General features: G+C 37.3%; 1 protein-coding gene across 7 annotated transcripts in view; it reads right to left on the bottom strand.

Moving 5' to 3' along the window:
• Positions 1-306: 306 nt before the first annotated feature.
• LOC145660614 (putative ATP-dependent RNA helicase DHX35) overlaps positions 307-26,420 on the bottom strand; it is a 589,276-nt gene continuing 563,162 nt past the window's right edge. For all 7 annotated transcript variants that reach the window (XM_081725887.1, XM_081725888.1, XM_081725889.1 and 4 more), the window contains one exon: positions 307-747. In XM_081725887.1, the coding sequence (XP_081582013.1) occupies positions 621-747 (127 nt within the window). In that variant the 3' untranslated portion in view covers positions 307-620. The remainder of the gene's footprint in view (positions 748-26,420) is intronic.

Genomic DNA, 26,420 nt, shown 5'->3' on the forward strand with positions numbered 1-26,420 from the left:
ATATATGTTTGGGAGACAATCTAGACATTAGGTAAAGTCCATTAAATTTAACATTTTACTCCATTTTCACAGTCTCTTCCGTTCCCTGCACAGTTCCTTTATTGGAAATGTGTGAACTTCCCTTCATTACTACAGAAACTCCTCGAAAGCACGATTGCCAGAATTCAATTAGTCCATCTTAATTTTGTTTTTTAATAATATTTTTTGGGAACATTTTCATACAAAAAATGCTTTCTAGTATCTGCAATTTTAACCAAAGGCGGAAGGAAAAAGGTAATAAATGCGAAAAATAGTGAACTATAATACATGCCTAAGATCTTTTAATGAGTATGGATATACAAGCAGGCCTGTAAGAACGCTTGAACGACATAAATATGGCTCTGGTGCATGACGTTGAACACTATTAATAACCAGCTGGTTTAGCAGTATGAATGGGATGGAAATGATACGCAATCGTTTCCAAACCCAATAACACTAATTCTATTACAGTATTTGTCAGTCTGTATTGTTTTCAGTCCTCTTTCATATTAACCATAATAACTATACTGATTTTCATCTCATAATAGAAATATACGACTTGACTCCTCATTTTCAGTAGTTCCAGGATAAATGCGTACTGCTCAATTGTTTCTTACAATAACTTTCTGGTAAAAATGAGGCGCCAGTTCTTCTAGCCATGAGGGTTGAATTACTGTAATGTCCTTCATGTATGTCTTATTTGTATACGTTAAGTAACAAAACAGTAACCTGTAAAGAAAGAAGAATAAACAAATATATATTAAAATTATCGGAAACATTTGAATATACCAATAAAAGTAAACATAATATGACTTACGTCCAATAGTAACATGAAGACTAATTTTCATGATTTCATGCAGAATTAGGTGACAAAATACAAATATAGTGAACTCATAAGGCGTCAAAGGATAAATCAATCACGACCTATTTGATTCATCCTAGAAAGAAAGGGCTAGCATATATGACATTACCTACTTCAAATACATATCGCTCTGCTGATTTAGTAATAGAATATATTTCAAGATGTTCATACAATGCATTTTTTAGAATAAAAAGTTGTATTTTGTCCCAAATATTTGCTCAGTCGGGAAATTGTCTGAATAGTGATGCATTTTATGCATATATCCTATTCCGTTCAATTGATATTATGTGCGACACGAATACTTTAATCACATTACTTGAACTTGTATTTCTATTGAACTGCAACATAGATTTAACTAAATGCAGATGCTTAAAATTGGTGTTAATGAAAACAGGAACCAAAAGAGTATTTGCTGAAGTACATCAACAGTGTACCTACATATTTACATAGGATCACTTTCGACCCCTAAGTTTTGCAAGGTAAATTTACATGTTTATTTTCATACAAGAATTACAGTGGACACATCAACCTTCCACACTTAACTAGTATGGCAACTTAATTTTTGATATTTAAGGGATGATACAGTGTTTAGTTTTACGTGCTTGAAAATATGGTAGCTGCGCTACAGCTGTGTGAGGAAAAAGGTAATAACTGCCTGGTTTCCTGTTTAATTAACTTATTTTTACATATATAATATGTATTAATGTCTCCATCTTTTATATATGCTCAAATAATTCTTTTATATTTCGCACAATAGTTATATTTGTAAGTTTTATATGACGGGGTCGAAAGCGACCCCGTGGGAATACCGTGGCTAGCAAAGGAATATGTCAACTAATGTTCTGTCCCATTTAGAAAAGCTGTATTTTCTCATATACACTGAAACTATAAGCAGCAACTGAAGTAGTAATATATTATGAGGGCTACTTTATTTCACGGTAATCTATATATCTTTTTAAGCATATCTATATAACAGAGAAAGCAAAACATAGCTTTTCTCTTTCATGTGAGGAATGCCCTACTTTTATTACTATTCTTGTACTGTATGCCTTCTAGATATACTTTTGCCTTGTAGATATATTTATTCGGAAAAGCTCATGACACCCACAACATTCTGGTTTCTAACTCGACGAAACAAATGTAACAGGTTCGACGAAATTGTCAGCATTGTACGTAGCACATAACAATGAACTAGCCATGAATGACAGACTTTCAAAAATACGTCCATTAATTTTGCGATTGAAGAAACGCTATACTGACAATTTCCCCATAGAATAGGTTGTTCTCGTTGAGGAATCAATTATTACATATTATACAAGACACAGAACTAATCATTTTTCTTTAAAAATAAATAAATAAATAAATAAATACGTTGGGACTATAAAGCATGTGTTGTCTACTCGACTAGGCTATGTGATAAGTTTTTATGTGTATCAAGGAAAGGACATTGATACGCATACTTACGTAAAAAATTTCAGCGTCGTTGGTTCTATTGTACTAAAATTTGCTGATATGTTAACACAAAGTTTTTGTCACCCATCATTTTCACTCTTTTTTGAGTTTTTTCACATCCTTCAAGTTAGTTGAAGAGCTTCAGCGACGGGGTTTTGAGGCAACTCGTACAGTTAGACTGAAAAGGCTTGAAAATTGCCCATTGGTAGACACAAAAGCAATGCAAAAGAAACTAAGAGGCACATACGATTTCAAAATTAAAAAGAATTCACGCATCACAGCCGTTCGAGTAATTTAAAACAATATGGTTACTTTACTGTCTTCCTGTGATGCTGTTGTACCACTGAAAGTAACGTCTAGACGCTCGTCAGCAACTGGAAGTAGAATTCAATTACAAATGCCTGCTATCGTTTCTTCATACAATGCTAATATGGATGGCGTGGATATGCTAGACCAAACCTTGCACTATTGTAGAATCCCAATAAGAGGTAAAAAGGGGTACTTTTCATTGCTATTTTGGATGATTGATATGGTAGTAGTAAACTGTTGAACAATGGCACGAAAATGTGGGTACAATGAAGACTTGTTGCAGCTTAAAAGAAGCTTTTCAATTAATACTTTGAGTAGATATGACGAAGGAATGGAGTTAGCAGGGAAACCGCATACATTTTCTATACGCACTTCAAAAAAAAAAAAAAAAAAAAGCTTGTGTGAAATTGTGTGATTTATAAGTCCTTAAAACAAAGATTTGTTTCAAGGTGTCCTTTCGAGATCTTTCACACACAAAAGGAAAATATGTGGTGTTTACTCCATAGGATGGTAAACATTACTTTAGATAGTAATTAATCGAATTTTTCACAAAGGAATAGGTTCTTTCACCGCTAACTACACATAGGCGAAAATTAAAGTAACATTAAACTTACGAATAGGACAAAATTTCAGAATCATTTAACCGAAAAACAACTGATCACAACAAATGCTAACATTAATACGTATTTCGTACCATGCACAACCATGAGGCGAGAGTATCTGAGTCAGAATAACGTCAATGATACACATTAATAAAGCTTATATTTGATATTAGTACTATACTTACATTGCTTCACAAGGAATGGATATATTTTGACTATAAATAATGTGGATGTTTACTATTTACGAAAATATAAGTGGATATTCGCAATTCTACATTTTATATTAACTAATCGTCGCAGTGAGTGCGTAGTCCTCCTTCCAGCTGAGTTAAGTCGGCCATAAGCTCAACATACACTAGCGTATTTTTCAGCGCGCAATTTCGGTCCGTAAATTAATGTCGTAAATTTCGGTCCGTAAGTTCGCCCATACACCTAGCGTAAAAATAGGCGCGTAAAAGAAGAAGAAACAGAATCGGTCATGTTTCGCTCTTCCTCCTGCCTGTTTGAGCACGCGGTCGTTTTCCAGTTTACTCAAGTTGCTTGGACAAGATGGATCTGAAACCATGGTTTTAAGTGCAGGTGCTGTAAACATTGTGTTGTTAAGGAAAAGAATAAAAAGAAAGCATAGAAGAAACAGAAAGATTTGGACCAGGAAATGAATTTTAATTTTACAAATTTCAATATAATTTATTCTCATTGAATTTGCCCCAGGAAAAGAAGTGCCCCTCCCAATATAATTCTTGTATGCGTCTTTAACTATACGGATTTATTTCTCAAACCGAATTATGATTAATTTCATTTGGAAGGTAATCAAACATTCTAATCTGATTCATAGTTTACCCCTATTTTAACAATTATAACCAGAGATCGAGTAAAGCTTTAACCATGATAACGCAACAAATATGTATATTTATAATTCTTAGAATGTATACACGACTCCAAAAGTGCATTACCACCTGCAATTCTCGTTTTCCTGCAATAGCAGGCAACCCAAATAGCTCGGCGGTTGGGTTGGTTCCGAATTCGAAAGGCGTTGGACCAAACCTCAATTTTGTTAAAAATATATCAGTGTAGCAAACTGAAAAATAAGGAAATAAAACAAATTGTTAAGAATGACAATTTTATTATCGTGACGAAGTTGGATGACATCAAAAGTTACAAAACGATCTTACTTAAGCAGTTCAAAAAAGATGAATGGCAAGAGACACATATCAGAAAAAACATTTTTCTCCTTCTCCCCCCCAAAAAAAGAATTTTAAAAAAGAAAAAATTACATAAAGTAAAGGTTTAATATAAAAGACTCACCCAAAATTTTGAAAATTGACACGCGAAAGTCAAGAATAACTGAACCCAAGTGAATAAAATTGTGCACAGATATTGCAGACGTAAAATGAGGGAATACAGGCTTCATATCTTCCTGAAAAAAACGGTAGGGTGGGGCACGGACCTCTCCAAACCCTTGATCACGAGATATCAAAAATGCTTGTAACAGTAGTCAGATGTGTGTAAAGGACATGAAGAATTGTAACGAAACTTTTTCTATGGACAACACGTAAAACATAAAGGAATACGAGGTTTTAATGTTCTGCGGAAAACAGTTTTAGGGGGACAAAAGCCCCCACGAAAAATTTTGAAATTTGACGTCCGAAAGGTAAGAAGAAGTGAACCGAACTGAATGAAATTCTGCACAGATATTATAAACATAAAATGAGGGAATACGGGTTTCTTATTTTCCTTTAAAAAACGGCTGGGTAGGGCGCGGACTCCTCCAAACATTTGATCATGAAATATCAAAAGTACTAGTAACAAATGTCAGATGGGTGTAAAGGACATGAAGAATTACAACGAAACTTTTTGTATGGACAATACGCAGAAAATAAAGGAATACGTTTTTTTTCTTTTCTGCGGAAAGACAGTTTTATAGGGTAAAAGAACCCACCCCAAAATTTTAAAGTTGACGCGAGAAAGATAAGAAGAAGTGAACCGAAGTGAGTGAAATATTGCAAAGATGTCCTAAGTTTAAAATGAGGAAATACGGGTTTCGTATTTTCCTGCAAAAAAAAGGTTCGGTGAGGCACGGACCCCTCCAAACATTTGATCACGAAATATCAAAAGTGCTAGTAACAGTATGTGAGATGTGTCTAAAGAACATGAAGAATTGCAACGAAACTTAATGTATGGATAATATGCGAAAAACATACGAATACTGTTTTTTTTATTTTCTGCGTAAAAATGGTTTTACAGGGAAAAGCACCCACTCAAAATTTTGAAAGTTGACGAACGAAAAGCAAGGACAAGTGAATCGAAATGAATGAACTTGTGCACACATATTGTAAACATAAAATGAGTGAATACGGGTTTCGTATTTTCCTGGAAAAAACTGTTGGAAAGGGCACGAACCCTTCCAAAGTTTTGATCACGAAATATCAAAAGTACTAGTAACAGTGAAGTGTGTGTAAAGGAAATGAAGAATTGCAACGAAACATTTTGTATGGAAAATAACCATAAAATAAATCAATACGAGTTTCTTATTTCCTGCGGAAAAACTGTTTTAGGGGTCAAAGGCTCCTACCCAAAATTTTGAAAGTTGACACCCGAAAGACAAGAAGAAATGAGCCGAAGTGAATGAAATTTGCACAAGTACTGCAGACGTAAAATGAGGATAAGGGTTTTATATTTTCTTAGAGAAAACAGTTAGGTGGGGCGCCGACCCTCCCAAACGTTTGATAACAAAAAATCAAAAATAATATTAATAGTATGTGAGATGTGTGTAAAGGAAATGAAGACTTTCAACGAAACTTTTTGTGTGGGAAATTTGCTGAAAACAAAAAAATACGGGTTTTTCATTTTTGCGGAAAAATGGTTTTATGGGGCACAAGGCCCCACCCTAAAATTTTGAAATTTGGCACCGAAAGGGAAGAAAAAGTGAACCGAAGTGAATAAAATTTTGCGCAGATATTGTAGATATAAAATGAGGGTATACGGGTTTCGCATTTACCTAAAAAAAAACCGGTTAAGTGTGGCACGGACTCCTCCGAATCTTTGATCACGAAATTTCATAAGCGCTAGTAACAGTATGTCAGATGTCTGTAAAGGACATGAAGAATTGCAACGAAACATTGTGTATGGAGAATACGCAAAAAGAAAATGAATACTTGTTTCTTATTTAATGCGGAAAAGTTATTTTGTGGGCAAAAGAACCCACCCCAAAATTTTGAAAGTTGATGCCCGAAAGGTAAGAAGAATTGAGCCGAAGTGAACGAAATTGTGCACAGATATTGTAGGCATAAAATGGGGGAGTATGGGTTTCGTATTTTCCTTGAGAAAACGGAAGCGTGGGGTGCCGACCCCTCCAAACCTTTGATCACGAAATATCGAAAGTACTATTAATAGTATGTCAGATGTGTGTAAAGGACATGAAGAATTCCAAAGAAACATTTCGTATCGACAATACGCAAAAAATAAAGGAATACGGGTTTTTTATGTTCTGCGGGAAAACGGTTTTAAAGGCTATAGCCCCACCCAAACTTTTGAAAGTTGAAGCCCGAAAGGCAAGAAGAAGTGAGCCGAAGTGAATTAAATTGTGCACAGATACTGCAGACGTAAAATGAGGATACGGGTTTCGTATTGTCCTGGGGAAAACGGTTCCGTAGTGCGCCAACCCCTCCAAATCTTTGATCACCAAATATCAAAAGTACTAGTAACAGTATCTGAGATGTGTGTAACGGACATGAAGAATTGCAACATATCTTTTTGTATGGACAATACGCAAAAAATAAAGGAATACGGGTTTATTATTTTCTGCGGAAAGACTGTTTTATGGGGCAAAACAACCCACCCCAAAATTTTAAATTTGAAGCTGGAAAGGTCAGAACAAGTGAACCGAAGTGAGTGAAATATTGCACGGATATTGAAGGCTTAAAACGAGGGAATACGGGTTTCGTATTTTCCTGGAAAAAGGGGTTGGGTGAGGCACGGACTCCTTCAAACATTTTGATCACGAAATATCAAAAGTACTAGTAACAGTATTTGAGATATGTGTAAAGGACACGAAGAATTGCAACATAACTTTTTGTATGGACAATACGCAAAAAATAAAGGAATATGAGTTTCTAATGTTCTGCGAGAAACGGTTTTAGGGGGCAAAAGACCCCATCCAAAATTTTAAAAGTTGACGCCCGAAAGGTAAAAAGATATTAGCCGAGGTAAATGAAATTGTGCACAGATATTACAGACGTAAAATGAGGATATGAGTTTCGTATTTTGCTGAAGAAAAAGGTTGGGTGAGGCACCGTCCCCTCCAAACCTTTGATCACAAAATATCAAAAGCGCTAGTAACAGTATGTCAGATGTGTGTAAAGAACATGAAGAATTGCAACGAAACATTGTGTATGCAAAATAACCAAAAAAATAAATGAATACTGGTTTCTTATTTTCTGCGGAAAACTGTTTTAGGGATCAAAATCTCTCACCCAAAATTTTGAAGTTGACACCCGAAAGAAAAGAAGAAATGAGCCGAAGTAAATGAAATTTGCACAGATATTGCAGACAGAAAATGAGGTTACGGGTTTCGTATTTTTCTAGAGAAAACAGTCGGGTGGAGCGCCGACCCCTCCAAACGTTTGATAACGAAAAATCAAAAGTGCTACTAACAGTATGTCAAATGTGTGTATAGGACATGAAGAATTGCACCGAAACTTTTGTATGGACAATGCACTGAAAACAAAGGAATACGGGTTTTTTATTTTTGCGGAAAAACGGTTTTATGGGGCAAAAGACCCCATCCCAAAATTTTGAAATTTGACGTCAAAAAGTAAGAAAAAGTAAACGGAAGTGAATGAAATTTTGCACAAATATTGTAGACATAAAACGAGGGAATACGAGTTTCGTATTTACCTAAAAAAAAAACAAAAAAAAAACGGTTAGTTGGTTCCCGGACTCTTCTGAACCTTTGATCACGAAATATCAAGAGTGCTAGTAACAGATTGTCAGGTGTGTGTGAAGCCCACCAAGAATTCCAAAGAAACTTTCTGTATGGACAATACGCAAAAAATAAAGGAATACGTTTTTTTTATTTTCTGCGGAGAAACAGTTGTAGGGGGCAAAAGAACCCACCCAAAGTTTTGAAAGTTGATGCCCGAAAGGCAAGAAGAAGTGAGACGAAGTGTATTAAATTGTGCACAGATATTGTATACATAAAATGAGGGAATACGAGTTTCGTATTTTCCTGGGGAAAACGGAAGCGTGGGGCGCCGACCCCTCCAAACCTTTGATCACGAAATATGAAAAGCGCTAGTATGTCAGATGTGTGTAAAGGACATGAAGAATTGCAACACAACCTTTTGTATGGACAATACGCAAAAAATAAAGGAATACGGGTTTTTTATGATCTGCGGGAAAACGGTTTTAGGCGGCAAGAGACCCACCCAAAATTTTAAAAGTTGACGCCCGAAAGACGCGAAGAAGTGAACCAAATTGAATCAAATATTGCACAGATATTGTAGGTTTAAATTGAGGGCAAACGGGTTTCGTATTTTTCTGAGAAAAACGGTTAGGGGGCTCGGACCCCTCCAAACCTTTGATCACGAAATATAAAAAATGCTGGTAACAGTATGTCATATGTATGTGAAGGCCACGAAGAATTCCAACGAAACTTTTTGTATGGACAAATACGCAAAAAAATAAAGGAATGCTTTTTTATTTTCTGCAGAAAAACAGTTTTATGGGGCAAAAGAAGCCACACCAAACTTTTGAAAGTTGACTCCCGAAACGTACATGTTGTCTCAAAGGTCGAGGGCATTCTTTATTGCTATTTTAAGGAAAAAATTTTCTAAGTCCAGCTTCGGGTATCTTCGGGAAAAAGTAAACCAGGTTCGAACCTCGAAGTCAACCTTTGCAATCGGGAGAAAATTTGCAGATGTGTTTTTCTTCTTTTAAATATAATAAGACTTGTTATTAATTGTATAAAAAAGCAACATTGATTGAAATACTTAATAATTCAATATTTCAAAACTTTGTATTAATATTAGCACATGCCTGTTTGTCATTTAGCTCTCCATGCATAATGAAACATTTAGATACGTAAACGAATCTTTCCAAATGTGAAAGAATGCAGAAAATTAAGACATAGAACACAATTCTTGTCTGAGTACTAAAATAAAAGTCAAAATGGAACAAAAACAGCGTTTGCAGTGGATATGAATCAGAGCCCTGCACCAGAGCCCTGCACGGGCCGGGCGCGCCCGATTCGGCCCGGTGCCCGGCCCGGCCCGACCCGTTTCAAGTAATATCAAACTGGACCGGGCCCTAACCGGGCCTTCTACCTTCTAAGTACAGAATAAAATTGAGAAATGCTAGTTATTATGGCCGGTCTGCGTAGAATGTGAACCGATGCTTGATCTACGAGGGAAAATAGTGGCTCAATAGAAAAACACTCACATCTGGTGCTAGAGGTCGTCGGATCAATCCCTGCTCATGCTATGTGAGCTTTGTTGTGGACAAACATCGTGTGCATGGGAGTTTCTGGGGTGGTCCCGCTTCCTCCTACTGTTTTCTTTCCACCAATTCATCCCATCATCATCCATTCAGCTTGAGCCGTAGTTACCTAAAGAACGTATGGTAAAGTCAAGTACTTGACCTAGTAAGTAGAATTTGGTACGCTACCATTGGACCACGGAGGGCAAAACCATAAACTGGCGTGCTCATAAGATCAGTGCAATTTGTAGTAATGTTCAATTAGCAAGGCAAATATCGAATGGTGTTACATGTTCATGTATTGTTTATAGTATGATGCTACAAATATAACAAAATATAATGATCAAATAAATCACCAAATCGCCAGGGTCAATTAGGTGTTCCTGGAACGGTGGCTCAGCGGTTGAGCGTTCACCTCTGGTGTATGGGGTCCCTGGTTTGATCCGAGCTCTCGCCAAGTGAACTTTGTGGTGGACAAACACCGTGTGGGGGGTTCGCGGCGTTCTCCTGTTTCCTTCCACTTTATTTACTCCACTATTTCATTTATTTCTCACCATCGTCTCCTTTAGGCTAGTTGGCATAACTTGGAACCACCTACCAAGAAGAATAAACTAATGGATTGGGAAGATAGACATTCAGTCTCTGGTGAATTTGATGATGAAGTAGACATCTACCTCAACATGTCATCATGTATAAGAGAACTAGATATACTGCAGTGGTGGAAGCAACAAGAACAAACATTACCAAAATTGTGTAAATTAACGCGTCAGTATCTCGTCATCCCTGCTTCTAGTGCGTCTACTGAAAGAGATTTTAGTACTCAGGAACGGAGAAATGCTCTAAAGCCTGAAACTGTTGAATCTGTTTCCGTGCTATTCGATGCGTACAAGGACATACAGTAAAGCGATGTTCATTTTGCGCTATTGGTTTCTTAGGAAACCTTATATTTTCATTTTCTTAATATCAACTATCCCTTCTATTATATGTGATGTTAAGAGGCATTTTTGATAGCTGATATCTATACATTCGTTGCCATTAGGTGCAGATTTCACTTTCTTGGAACACATCAAAACACAACAATACTTACAATTCACACTTCAGTTATACAAAATAAACTTAAAACCTAGAATTATGTTCAATTTACTAAATTTTATTGTATATACACTCGTACATCCTTAAACACAACACTTCACTCGTATATTACACTACAAAACAATGGAAAAGGTAGAAGTTGTTTCTTATCACGCTCTTTTTAATCGATATTCCTTACTTTAGAAAGAAGAAAAGACATTTTAAGAACTGTCAATTTTTGTGCAATTAAAGAATACTTTTGAAATAGGCCCTACTTTTTTGCATAATGTTCTTTCGATTAGCTTCAAAGCGGCTCACTAACATATCGAGCCCTTATAAGAAGAAATGAAAGTATGCTGAAATTGTGCTCCAATAGGTTATTTTTTGGGGTTATTTTCTGTGGCGATTAAAACGCAATTACTGTAGCTTTCTTTACTCCACGGGAAGACAACCAATACGTATTCACGCAACAGCAAATATTATATGACAGCATTTTTTCCTATTAATCAGTAACACATACAAAATCGTTACATTTCCAAATGAAACTATATACATTAATTGGTACTTAAAAAAAGTGCGGGGGCAACTGCCCCCCTTTGCCCCCCTAATCGCCGCCCATGCCAAACACATTACGATTAACACAGGCTGCCAACATCAGTTTCCGATCCGTCTTTCACAGTGTTCGGGCCGAGTCGCGCCGGCCCGGCTCGGCCCGATTTGTGCTCGGCCCGTTTCGGCCCGGTTAGAACCAGGCTCGAGATTCGGGCCGGGCCGGGTCGAGCCGGGCACAGAATTCAGATCCATTCGGGTCGGGCCGGGCCGTTTTCGGGCCTGGGTTTGCAGGGCTCTGCCCTGCACGGGCTGGGCGTGTCCTGTTCGGCCCGGACACAAATGCTATAGGGCTGAACCGGGCGCACGTATTTCCGGGTTGGAACCGGGCACTCAAGGACGGATTGGAAACTAATGTTGTCATTTTTTCCCTTAAATATCCTCCACTACCCCTGCCTTTGCCGTGTTCGTACGGTCTTACTGTCAGTCTATGTTAATCGTAGTGTGTTTGGGAAACTGACTCTTTATTCAAGACTGCAAAGTACTGTAATACTACTAATATTACTAATACTTCTATTATTACTACTACGACCACAGTTAATACTACTATAACTGCTACGATTTCGCGTCAGAGTTGACATGTCTGGTGGTACAGAATTTACCTTCTAAGTACAGTATTTTATAACAAGACTTGTCAAACAGGGTGAAATATCCCTATTTTCATTTTCCAAACATTTTTGACCATAAATCGACTTTTGCGAGGTGAGAAAGGAAGATACGAAAGAAGGAAAACAAAGTTATTGTAGAAGCATTATCATCAATATTTTGCATTCCAAAATACGGAATGTTACTTAAAAAACATAACTTTAAAAGAAATATCTACTAAAATGAAAGAACAATCATGGCATTTTAGGCGTGTGCGTAACAGTAATATACAAAATAAATATTACAATACTTTTGAGGGTCTAGATCATTTAGATTAGATATTGGTATTCCAAAGGTAAACAAATGAAATATTTTTTTGACTGAAAACGTGATTTTGAATTATATATATATATATATATATATATATATACAGGGGCGGATCCAGGATATGATCAAGGGAGGGGCTAAACCATATTTTGCCATTTTATCCAGTGTAAAGCAGGATTGAAACCCATTTTATCCAGTGTATACCTCACCGTCAAGGGGGGGGCTATAGCCCCTATAGCCCCCCCCTTAGATCCGCCACTGTATATATATATATATATATATATATATATATATATATATATATATATATATATATATATACAGACTGTTATACAATTCGTGTAATTTTCTACAGCACTGGGAGAAGATGAAGTTTTTACACCATTAATATAAAATTTGGCACTCTTATTGAGAAATATCTGAATTTTTCGAATTTCTAAAGGAAATAGAAGAAAATTAATGTTTAGCCCCCCTTTTGGAAGTGTAAACACAGAAGTTCATTTACCTTATGGGAGGTTCAATGTTAAATTTTGGAAGCAGTTTTCTCCAATAATTATTCGTAAAGATTTTGGGGCAAATGAGTTGTATTTGTTACGAAATGCAAAAACACTCATTCACAAAGCTAGTAAAGCTGTCTCAAACATTATTTTGGGAAGGCCCCCCTTTGGGGGGCAAGGGCCGTAAAAAGCTGGTGAGTGATGTGTTACCAAATCCCAAAATTTATTTTCGGAGTGCCAGTAAACGTCAGATTAATCACGAATGTCACATAATTAATGCTCCAATGCTCCTTACATGTAAGAGTGACTGATAATGGGGCTACAGCCCCCTTTCAAAAGTAAGAAAATCACCAGAAATATCCTTAGTAGGGACATACGAGAAGAAGGTGTTTTTGTTAATTAGTGTGAAATTTGGCGTCATTGTAGCAAAAGAGTATGCATTTTTTAAATATGGAATGCTATTTTGGTAACGCACCGCCTTAGGGGAGCACAGGGGACGAAGCATTAGATGATGTACCTTTATAAAAATTCAAAATTTTGTTCCGGAAATGCCAGTGAGCGTCAGATTTTTCACAAATGTCACAGAATTAATATTCTAATGCTCCTTGCATGTGCTAGTAACTTGTGTGGGACTATAACCCCCTTTCATAAAATATCCCCATAATTCTTCAATTTATTTGAGGTGACCTTTGTGCTGCCTCTGTACCATATCGGGTTGTGCATTAATGGAAGCCATGGCTAAAAATAATATACATTTTGTTTCCCCCGACTTCGATCCGACGTTTTGTTCTCGAGTTACGGCTGTTTTGGGCATTTTTCCGACTGGTTTTTGGCTGGTCATAGCGCCAAAAGGAAGCATTGTGCACCCAGGTTGTCTTATCACGGTGTCAGGAATGAGCTCTCAAACGTTGTAAGTGTTGTTTTGAAACACCCTCTATATTTCTATCCTGTTTCTGATTAGCTTCTCTTTGCCAATCAATTTCCAGTATTCCCAAAATAAACCAAAAGTGAACTAAATTCACTAAATCGCCTTCCCCCTATGCTTTCTTCTTGTATAGTACTTATTATATATTTATATTGTAATTGACAGAGATTGCCAATATTGATTGAAATATCTGGTTAAAATTCTATTAGAGGAATTCCCTCTTCAGTACAGAAATTCCCTCCTTGCATCCTACCGCCATTTTAGGCGAGATGGAATTAAGTAAGATGGAAATTCCCATCTCGCCTAAAATGGTAGACATTCTTATTTTGGAGATATAAGTGGCTGATAAATCGTTAGGCGAGGTGGGATTAGGCTAGATGGGATGGAATCATCTGAAAAGGTAGGGGTACGGTAGGTAGCGGCATGACGTCACGCCGTCCCCCATGCCTATCTTTGCCCATTGTAATTGCTTAGGAAGTGGGAGGACGCCGTACACAGTTTTTTGGAGGTGGGGATAGGGTCCCCCGCGTTCCCACGCACTTTAACCCCTGCTGCTAAGTATTAATTGCTGTGAGGACTAACGAAAAATATTATGTGATAATAATAATAATAATAATAATAATAATAAAGTATCTGAATGATGCAGATATTTTTTCAACTTTTATTACAATTGCTGTGGGTTCCCATGAATCTGGTTATATTGTTTTTGAAAGGAATAAAGAGGCTTCAAACAATATGATTTGTATAAAAGAAAAAAAGCCTTATCAGTTGCAAGAACTGACAAGTGGCCTTGTGTCTGTTTTTTTAAACACAATGTTACGAGGCACAGAAGCCACCACGCCTGCGGTGTGCTTGCTTTTTTGCCTCAGGCAGCTTCAGTACTAAAGTTAAGACTTTGCTTCAGGCAGACAGTACTAAAATTCTGTCAATTTATGTGTAGCTATCAGCAACCACACAGGTTCTTTGAAACGCTGAATTTTACAAGAAAGGTTTTGTCCATCGGATAGGAAGCGAACGAAGCCCATTGTACGTTGTAATCCCTCCCCTCTTTTGCACACTGTGTGAAATTTAACTTGTATACTGTAGTAAGTTACAGAAAAGAGAATGCTATTTTTTTAAAAATGACATTATCGAATAAGATTGACCATTATTACAATATATTCAAGATGAAAAATATTCTTTTAACAGTCGTCGTACTTAGTTGTCTGCACTGAAATTCCCATAATGTGCTTTCTTCTTTTCTAATATGAGCTCCGAGCTTCTTCGTGTCTAAGTGGTTAGCGTACGTGCCTTTGGCGTGAGAGACCCGTGTTCGATTCCGGTGAGAGCTCATGTAGTTCGGGTTTGTCAATTAATCAGTAGGTCCCGTCTTATATAGCCTCGCTGCTGAAAGGGACGACAAAATCAACTCAACTCATATTGAGCACCATAGGAGATATAACTCCGAGGTGAATTTTGTCCCTGGAAAACCTCCCAAAATCACCAACGGTACGAAATATGTCTGCAATGCAACGTGTCCATCATTTCCCACTCTATGCTCTGTGATCTAGTTTGCTTTTCATGTTTTCAGTAAACTAGACAGACAAAAGGAAAAATAGAGGCTTTCTTCCAGAAAATTGTGTTCGAGGGTGGGGGGTCACACAGGCTCGTATCCACAGGGAGTCTAGGGGGCCGGGCTCACCAAAAATTTTTACATTAGAATGATTTATGAGCATTAAAGTAGTCAGCCATTAGGATTTTTTTTGTTTTAGGATGATACCAGATTCGACTCCTCGTGTAAGCTCAACTTTCAGTATTGTGTCATTTGCAGGTCTCGTCTCATACAGATTCGTTGAAAAACCTCTAAACATGTGCTATGACTAGTATGCGAACTAAAGTTTTTTTTAGCAAAAGAGAGAGAAATTTCTTGCTTTAGACTCTGCCCTGTAATCCAGTTTTTCTGGAGGCGAGATAGTATGGTTGGGAACGACCTATCAGATTCAAGTTCCGAACCCACATATAAAAGACCTTCCTTTATAACCTTGGTGTTGTATAAAGACGAAAAACAAAAATATACTGATAGCTCCAGTAATAGATATTATAGCAAAGAGATTTAAAAAATAGGTGGTTTTGAAATAGAGAAAGGACAGTACCTGAGCTTTATTAGTATTACTAGCATATATTACCCGCTTTGCTAAGTTAAAATGAAAATTTTAAAGCACAACTCCGTATTTCATGTGTTTAGTACCCGTGAAATATGCTGTTTTCGTTTTTAATGGCATCGATTTAAACAGCATCGGAAAGATCATTGATCAACTCGGCGAACTCAAAAATCATGGATTCGACACCAATAATGGTCATTTTCGGTCATTTATATATATATTTCCTCCTCCCCTATGTTGCGGGCCATGGCAACGAAAGTGTCACTGTTCATCTCAGCGACCCCCCCACAAATGTGGATTCAGCACTAATTAACGGTCATTTTCCATTATCTTTAAATATCTCTTCCTCCCTTTCCCCCAAGTTGTGGGGTTGAATTTGAATTTAAACATGATCGAAAGTACCACTGCTCATCTAAGCGACCCAGAAAACTATAAATTTGACACTGATAGTGGCCATTATCGATCATTTTATATATCACTTTCTCCCCTTCCCGCAAGTGGCGGAGCTGATTTTGCATTTAAACCGGATCGAAGATGTCACAGTTCATCAGAATGATCCCGAAAACTATGGATTAGGCACTAATATTGGTTATTTTCGATTATTATTATTATAAATAGCTCCCCCTCCCCCGTGCTGCGGCACACGAAATCAGAATTGTCACTGTTAATCTCAGCTACTCCTAAAACTATTGATTCGACACTAATATTACTCAGTTTCGATCATTTTTAAACGTTTATCCCCCTCTCCTCCATTGTACCCTCCACCTTCCCAACTATTAGGGCTGAACTTGGATTGAAACAGCATCAGAAGTGTTGCTGTTTGTCTCATCGGGCCCGAAAACTATGGATTCAACATTAATATCGGTCATTTTTGATCATTTTTAAATTTCTCTCCCTCTCGCCCTCCCCTACGTTGTTTCGTCAAAGTAAATAGTCTAAAGTAATCCCTGCCCCTATACTCATGTATATTGAAAATTTGATTTAGATCGGTCGGGTGGTTCAAGAGTGATGAAGTTACAGAGACAGGCATTTTTTTTTTTACATATATCTGCCCCCTCTCCCTCCCCTACGTTGGCTCGTCAAAGTGAAATGATAAAAAAAACACCCAAGGCCCGACCCTCATATTTGTTGAAAATTAGATCGAGATTGGTTGGGTGGTTCAAAAGTTATTAGGTTTTATTAGTTTCTATTTATGCGTTCCCCCCTCCCCCCTAGGATGTACCGTTAAAGTAAAATTACAAAAATGTTTCCAGATCCAAACCTCATACATCTTGAAAATTTGATTGCGATCGGTCGGATATTCAAGATACAGTTCAAGAGTTATTAAGTTACAAAAATAGTGGCTTTCAGTCTTATATAAATTGATTATATATATATATATATATATATATATATATATATATATATATATATATATATATCCTCCTTCTCCGCCCCCACGTTACTTCGTCAAATTTAAATCACACGATCCCAGGCCTGAGCCTCATCTATGTTGAAAATTTGATCAAGATTGGCCGAGTGGTTCAGAAATTATTAAATTTTATTTATTTTTACACACCCCCCCTAAGATGTACCATCAAAGTGAATAGCCTAAAACCAGCCCAGCCGTAAAACTCATCCATGTTTCAAATTTGATTAAGATCAGTGGGGCGGTTCGGGAGATTTATAGTCACAAACATAGTGTTTCTCAATAATATATATATATTAGTAGTGTCGAATCTAGATTTTTTCCTATGGGGGCAACGTAAAATTTTACGGCACATTCCACCATCCCCCCTTCCAACAGAACGGCGAATATGCATCGTCTTTACCACTACCACTCTACATTGAGATTTTTCTCAAATAGGCAGTACTGGCTTCGATAGAAGGAAAAAAAAGTTTGAAGGGCCGGATCGGGACAGTGAAGACAAGAGTGGCAGTGTTGGGCAAATTTCAATTGAATTGACAATTAACAATTAATCTGTAAATTTAATTGTTAATTGCAATTGACAACGGAAGTAAGTAATGGTTAATTGTTAATTGCAGTTGCCCATTAATAAAGGAGAATCAATTGCAATTAATCAATCGACTGAAAGTAATTGCAATTGAAATTAATTAGCAATTAATTCAATTGCAATTTTTGATTTCCACAGCAATTACTTTCAATTGATTGATCAATTGCAATTGATTTTCACTGATTAATTTTCAACACTGTAGTTCAGAGAGAGTGTGGGGCAATGAAAACTTTAGCCACGACCAACTGACCCACCACCCATCGTGACCCATGACCCACCGTGACCCACTGTCTCACCACCCACCATGAACCACTGTCACACACTGTGAACCAAGACCCACCGAAACCCATTGTCATCAACTCTGACCCACGAATCATGCCCTCTTCTCTACTGACTAAAGAGTTTAAACTTGTAATAAAACAAGGCTATGAAAGTATCACTCATTGGATTTTAAATTTCTACGATCAATCACTCAAGCACCGCTCTATTACAATAACGGTGGATCTGATCTTTCTAATATAAATAAAATAGAGTTTGCCTGAGTGTCTGTCTCTCTATCTGTGTGCGGCCCGTGGACCAGACGAGTGGACGAAAGTTTTTAAAATTTGGTCGCGGGTAGCTTGGTCTAGGCCACAGATCAAGACGAAGAGTTTTTTTTTTTTCAACCGGGACCGGCCTGGGAACCAGACAAGTTGGCCGAGAGTTACCAAATTTTGGACACGGTTACCTTGGTTCAGGTCCCAGACCAAGGTGAAGCGATTTTGACTAAATTCGAACCAGGGGGGTCTCAGGAGGGCGTTAACCCAGACATGTAAAAGTAGTAGAAAATGACCGATATTAGTGTCGATTTCATAGTTTTCGCGGTCGCTGAGATCAATGGTGATACTTTCATTAGCGATGATTTTCTAATTCAGCCACCATTGTATGTGGGCCGGGAGTCACCGGGGTGGAGAATTGCGAGACATGTAAAAATAATGGAAAATGACCGATATTAGTCTCAAATCAATAGTTTTCACTGTCGCTGAGATGAATGGTGATACTCACACAGGCGTTGACTTCCAAATACTGCCCCATCGGCTGCTGGCCAGAGGCATGGTTTTTTTTCAAAATTGGAACCAGAGGATCATAGGGGCTTTTATCGGAATATGTAAAAGTAGTAGAAAATGGCAGATTTTAGTGTCACATTCATAGTTTTCGCGGTATCGGCTGGAGGCCAGAGGCGATTTTTTCACAATTCGAACCAAGGGGGTCTCAGGGGGCGTTTACCGGGACATGTAAAAGTAGTAGAAAATGACCAATATTTGTGTCGAATCCATATTTATCGGGATTGCTCAGATGTATAGTGACAACCTCGATAGTGTTTACGTTCAAATTCAGCCCCCATCGGCCTTCCCAATGAAAACACATGTATATATATTATTTTGTTTTCCATGTAGTTAACATTAATGTCATAGTAGATTAAATGATAAAATTCGAATTAGTAATTCTGTTTTACATTGCTCCATACATACACTGGAGCAAATCCCGGGGGGATGAAGGGGACATGTCCCCTCCAATCTTGGAACTGGGGAGATTGTCCTCCCCAATAATCCGATTTGAAATGTGTTTTTTGGGAGAGAAATTTGATTATTTGTGTCCGATCGCTAGAAAGGAAAGTGAGATGAAATTAATGTCCACTCAGAATAAGCCTCAAATCTGCCCGCCTCCCAATGTTGAAGACAATTCTGCTCCCCTGATCCTCTACAGCATTGTTTCTCGGCTACATAAATATTTTGAACATCGCTATATATGCTCGTATATAATATGGGAACGATCTTACCCGTCCCTCCCCCTCCCCCAATGTTGAAGACAGATTTGCGCTGTTGCATACATACCTGTCGTTTCTCGTTTCTTTTTGTCCATGAACTCAAAATCCTGGACAAGGCCTGCATAAATTTCTCGCCGTGCTTTTTGCTTTTCAATCCTGTCCTTGAAAGAGTCTGTTATCTTATCCCATATGCAAAGTCTACATTCCACAAGTTCAATAACGGTTAAAATATCGAATGGAAAAATTCCTGCCATCTCTAAAAATCTAAGCAAAACTGGAAAGGTAAGAATGCAATAATACACAACCTTTTGATCCAGTCACTGTAGCTAAAATGCAGAACTCTAGCAGGGGGTCGATCCCGGTACAAAGGGGAGAGGGAAAACTTGGATACATAGCTTTGGTCTTTGTTTTCAATTGCCATTCTACACATTATTTTTTAAAATGGGAGATTTGGGATAGTTTTGGAAGTGAGAGAAAAAATCTGTAACAAGTGAAGCATGAAGTCACATCCCTATTGTTGAGATCACAATCAAGAAAATGCCAAGTGAGTAACTTGTCCTTGGAGCTTGGGAAAGAGTGTTTGATTGTGTTGGTTTCGTTTCAAAATAATAATTCTACTTTGACTTGTCAAAAAAATATTGTATTCAATCACTGCTTATTGAGTGGCACCGGGAAAAGTGATCTGCACACAATTCTAATGAAAATAAAAGGAAGTAATAATAATCAGAATTTTTTCCATATGCTTATGTTCACAGTGTATCAAAATTTGAAAATTACGCTTAAATTAATTTCCAGAATGTATTGAAATTTAAATGCATTAATAGATTAAAAAATATACCATCAAAGAGTGTGTGTGTGTGTGAGAGAGAGAGACAGAGAGAGAAAGAACAAAAATTAAAAATTAGTGGAAAATAATCAAGAACTTGGTTATCTAAATTTTCTATATTCTATTTGGTAATAGCTATTTAGAGGGAAACCAGTACTCTTCAAACTTCCCACATTTTATACTTATTTAATAAAGGGAATTAGATACTCCAAAAGAGAGACTGTAAAAAAATAATAAGCTGTTCCGAAGTTGTTTATAGGACAAGATAATAATAATATTATTATACAATTATAATAGACAAAATAATAAACAAAATTCCAAAGACAAGAAACGAAACAAAAATATACAGCGCCTTGTCACTCACTCTCTTCATCTAACCCACTGGCCGGCCGACATTATCGGCCACATGTGCATCCAATCATAAGAAAACATTGCCACCGACAAAATCGGTGTCGGCGATACCGCCGACATTATCTGGGGCTTGGCCGACAGCATCTGCGTGTCGGAGGATCGGCCGATAATATCGGTGGCGTGTGTAAGCTACGATTTGAGTACATTGAAGTCGATTTCACCGCCGACATTATTGATGCTTCCACCGATATTATCGTTGCCGTGTGCAAACGCACTAAGACTTCTCTTTGATCTGTATGTAAACTTTTGTCAGTTGATGCAAAAAATAAGTGAGTTTGTTCTACGCTCTACATTTCGAAACTGATTTTATAAGATGAACAGACTCCCCACACTTGAAAACAACATAGACAGATTTTCTGAAACTTTCGTACGTTGTTAGCTGCAATATTCCTGTACAGGTAATTATTCGCGGAGATGTTTACATAGAATCAAGGAAATCTTTACGATCTATGAAGAGAAAGAAAACAGACTTTGTTCTTATTTGCTGTCAATCTGCATTCCATCGGTTTCTTTTTCTCCGCGGACAATCCTAAGTTCATGCACGTGACCTAGCGAGGGAAGAGAAAGAAAGAAATCTACCTGGTTAGATTCCTATCTGCTGTTCTGCACTGTTGCAAAATGCAGCCAATATCTTAAACAGCTTTTAAATGGAAGAAAATTAATTTTTAATTAGCGCGCTATAATATTACCTTAGCAAGAAAAAGTAAAAGTGAACATGCAATATTAATACTAATAAACATTTGGCCGAATTTTGAACTCTATAAAATAAATAGTTTTTATAAAATTTTGGAAAGAAATATGCTATGTTATTATATATATTAGGGATGGGCAAAAATTTTCGGATCCGGATATCCCGGATCCAGTGAGATCCGGATCCGGATCTTGCCGGATCCGGACCTAGATCCGGATCTCGGATCCGAATCGCAGATCCGGGTCTCGGATCTTGGCCCGGATCTCGGATCTGGATCCGAAATTCGAATCTCAGATCTTGATTCGTATCCAAACCTACATCTGAAATTGTGATCTTATAAAATTGGATATCTAAAATTCGTTAAAACTTTTTTCGGATTCACTGATATAGTAGGTTGCTGTGCTTTTAAATGTTTCCGTAACACGTTTGTGCTACCTTTGTTCTTTATTTTATTTTAACCTTGCAATATTTACATGTTGCACTTTCTGTCGAAGTCGCTTTAGTAAAATGTTTCTAAGTTTGATTTCTTCCCATTTCAGAGTATAGTGAACTGTCTGAAAACTGATGTAAATGGTAACAAATTCTTCTGTTTAGCTCCTCTTCGAAACTTAATGTTAACTTCACATTGATAATATTTATTTTATTCTTAGAAAATAAACTTTCTCCTTTTCTCAGATACAAATGAAATATCTTTTAGATAAGGCCCTTTTAATCGCAGGAATACTAGACAAAACAAACTCTTTATTAATAGTAGTTTCTGACTCACTAGAGTCCAACCATCAACAAATGTAATAATGAATATCTTTCACTTCGAAGGTATATACAACAAAAAATATAGACTGGTTGGCGTGAGAATTTCAGGAGAGCGATATGGTTGTGTTCGTTGTATGACTTTATTACCTAACTTATGGCTTGCCCTTCTAAAGGTCGGTCGTTTGTTGAAAGAGTAAATATAAAAGAGATTTCTATTATTTTTTCTTCACCCTCCATGTTTCTTTAAACATACATTGCAGGAGGTAACCAAAACATATCCATGCGTCGTATCATTGAAGCGTTTTGTGTTTTGTATATTAAAGTGTTCAAAAATATTTAACATATTCGCATTTGTTCATGTGATCTCAGGTTCAATTCTCGGTGGGAACATACATGAGAAAATTGAAAGCTGAAACAATATGAAAATAGTATTTAAAAGTCAGGAAATTGATATTAAAACTTTAGCTATATATTGGGACTGTAAGGCTGTAGTTAAATTAACCTACACGGTTCGTGAAGATATATTACGTCGTTATTGTTTTTTCACTATAAGCTACCAGATATATCCTCAGAGGCTACTTTACACTGTAGTAATCAACAGATGAAAACATTGGAAAAGGAATGGAAGGAAGGTCTCCAGAGCCTTAGATCAAGGTACATTGCCCAGTATAACTAAACTTAGATCTATGCTATACATTGCCCAGTATAGCATTTGCCCAGTATAACTGAGAAACAACCCTGGAAAATCCTCAGTCAGGATGGTTGGTCTCCGAATTCGAATCCGGTATTATCCGATTGCGAAGCAAGAATCATAACAAGTAGCCTGAGCTCGCTCCGTATTATTATTATTATTTAATTAATGTAATGTTTTAAAATTAGTGCAAATTAAACCTACTTTATTCATTGCTGATGTTATAGTTAATAAGTCTACATGAGACATCAGTCCGCTATCAAGAAAGAATACTAGAACTGGAATTCAGGAAGCGGGGGTAAAGAGATTAATGAGGATGAGGAAACTATGCGCGATGCAAAAACTGAGTAATTATGACTTCGTCACAGATATATTCGCTTACATACGTCAATTAATATTTCTCTGATACAGTGCACTCTTACTTTCTATAGTGGCAGGAAAATGGCCCGCTTTTGTAAACGAACACACTAAGTACGTGGGTATAGGTGCAATGTCCGTGCAAAGAAATATAGGTAAAGCTAGAAAAAAAATAGGGAAAGCGAGGGGAAATGATAAACCGCCCTTCAACTTAAAAAAAATAACTAAACTTAGATCTACGAAAGACGCGAGACGAATTTTATTGAAAAGATTGTTTTTCCTTAGTGATTAGTTCTTCTAACTATGAACATGAATTAAAAAGAAAACAAGTAGCTAGCTCCGAGTTTCGCAAACTAGTTGGAAAGAAAATATTGGATAAAATTTAATAATAAAGGCATTTATGATAATTAAAACAAACTAAATTCTTGGCACGACAGTCCTTTGGTTCCTACCAGCGGCCTTACGTTCAAAGTGGGGATGTGCAGTCAACGCATCGACACCCGAAGTCCTTATGCCGGCTTTCTAGACTGGAGTCCGCTACCTCTTACTTAAGATAACTCCCCCACGATGCTGGGTCAACGTCGAAATTGTTGAGTGCCTCTCCGGAAATTGAACCCATGACCACGGGCACCGAAGGCAGGCTTTCAGTCTTCTATAGACGAAAAGCTATCGTTACCCACATTATCTAATACAGAAATAAGTTCTGATTCTCTAATAGCTGCTGATGGTCATAGTCAAGGTTCACCGAAGCATGAACCCAAACCCAAACTGAGATATTGATGTCACTGGAACGCCTGAAAAGTCATTGTGGGTAAGTGAATTGCCCGGATGTCCGGAATTGTCAGGATGAAGGGCGATGGTGATGTGAAATGCGGGGCTGTCAGAGGTACTACTTATGATAATTGGATTTATAATCTATGTTGCCATAAACCCTCTTCAAGAACATAACTGCTAATCTTAGCTTTGAAAATGTTACATAAGGAGTTTTATTGCTATTATTAGGTTGCATTAGGAATTATCGGATTTATTTTAACGCTTAATTTTTACATGTCTTCTAATTTACGAATATTTAAATCGCAATTATACCCTTAAGGTCAATTAGTGATATTTTAAATCATGAAATGAAATGAAATCTTTAAGTTTAATGTCCCGCGGTTATGCCGGTTAGGCTAAAGGAGACGGTGATAATGAGAAATGAGTGAAACGGTGGAATGAGGGAAGTGAGAGGAAACGGGAGAACCCCGAGAATACCCACGAGCACGATGTTTGTCCACCACAAAGTCCACACGGCGCGCGCTGTGATCGAACCAGGAACCCCAATCACCGGAGGTGAACGCTCTACCACGGAGCCACCGCACCCTTCATTTTAAATCATTTCGAACCAACTTTATATACGGTTAGTCTTACTATATTTGAATAATTGAGACCAGAAGCAGTCTACACGCTAAGTCCAAAAGAATCTTGGCCGACCTCCTGATAAACCACGTCTTTCAGAAAGGTGAATTGTGGCAATCCGATACCCACATGAGGAAATCTTCGGTTCAGTGTGAAAGCTTCTATAAGAACCAGCACTCTCATCAGTGAAATGTGCTTTGGTAATTTTTATTCAATGTGAAAGTACCTAACTTTATTACTAAAAAAATGGCGTTTATTTCAAACAAGTCGCCATTACAGTTTTCGTATTTAAACACAACACTCATGAAAAGTCATGTTAAAGCGCGACTTGCCCCTGAAAAAGAATATATATCTGTTTTTAGTTTCTCGTGTTCCCCAAAGTACACCCGGACTTAGTGCAAGTGCCTTCCGCTCGCACTACCTAGGTACAAACGGCTACGATCTTGGTACTAGCACTTGTTTCGGTTTCCAGATCTCAAATATTTATCTTTCAGCCTGATTCTATGTATGAATCCGAAATTTCAAATCTAGATAAGGGGCACCAAAATTCATAGTTTATTCTCGGTGTTCATATTGTAATTTATTAAATAATTATTAAATCTAATTGTAAGTTATACATTTGATATTTTGAGCAGACTGAGCAAGATAAATATACGTAAAAACTAGTCAATACTTATCTTAACTGTTTATGTTTTCTTAACTGTCAATGAAATAGGTGTATTGAGGAATTTTAAATATTCGTGTTTTGTATTCCGGTTTCAAATATAAATATGTATGTATTTCATCTCGGTCCTGCCACCGGGTGGACTTAGATTCGACATTCGAACTCTCATCCGGATCAAATCAGATTATTTTTTAGTTAGGCAAGCATTTAATCGTTAGTGTAGATTGAAGGAGATAAATAGACTTGCCAGTATTCTTCTTAATTTTCTGTTTTCTTCTTCACTGTCAGGACTTCGTGAAATTTCTTTCGGCGAATTTTTGATATTCAAGTTTATCACAATTTGGGTGGGATGTGGGTTTGGATAGGAATCAAGATCTGAGATCCGAATTTCGAACCCTGATCCGAATTTCGAATCCAGATCCGAGATTCGAGATCCGGACCCAGATCCGAGATCCGGACCCAGATCCGGATCTTCGAATCCGACCAGATCCGGATCCGGCCATCCCTAATATATATAACGTTACCCTCGCGTTCCCCCTCAGTTTTACCCCTACTATATATGAGAATTAACATTTCCCTTTATACTTATTATGGACATAACAAAATGGATACTCAGAACAGTTTTGGTTTTCAAACACTAATGCCAAGAAGCAAGCATATCTCCATGAAACAAGCATATCGTTTTGTTTATTTCTTTCTTTCTTGACTCTTCGATCCAGTCGATCGCCTGAAGGCAAAACATCGCATAGCAAACAAGCTGCTTCGACACGTGCCAACGACAGAACGAAAGTCTTGATTTTAGTACTCAAACTACACTCAGGCAAAAAAGAAAAGCATAATGCCCGCACGCTTCTGTGCCTTGTAACATTGTGTTAAAAAAACACAAGGTCAGCTGTCAGACACCTGATAAGACTTTTATACAAATCGTCGTTGTTTGAAGCCTCTTTATTCCTCATAAA

The sequence above is a fragment of the Thermobia domestica genome, chromosome 9 (assembly GCF_964235325.1).
Source record: "Thermobia domestica chromosome 9, izTheDome1.hap1.1, whole genome shotgun sequence".
Classification (NCBI taxonomy): Eukaryota; Metazoa; Arthropoda; class Insecta; order Zygentoma; family Lepismatidae; genus Thermobia; species Thermobia domestica.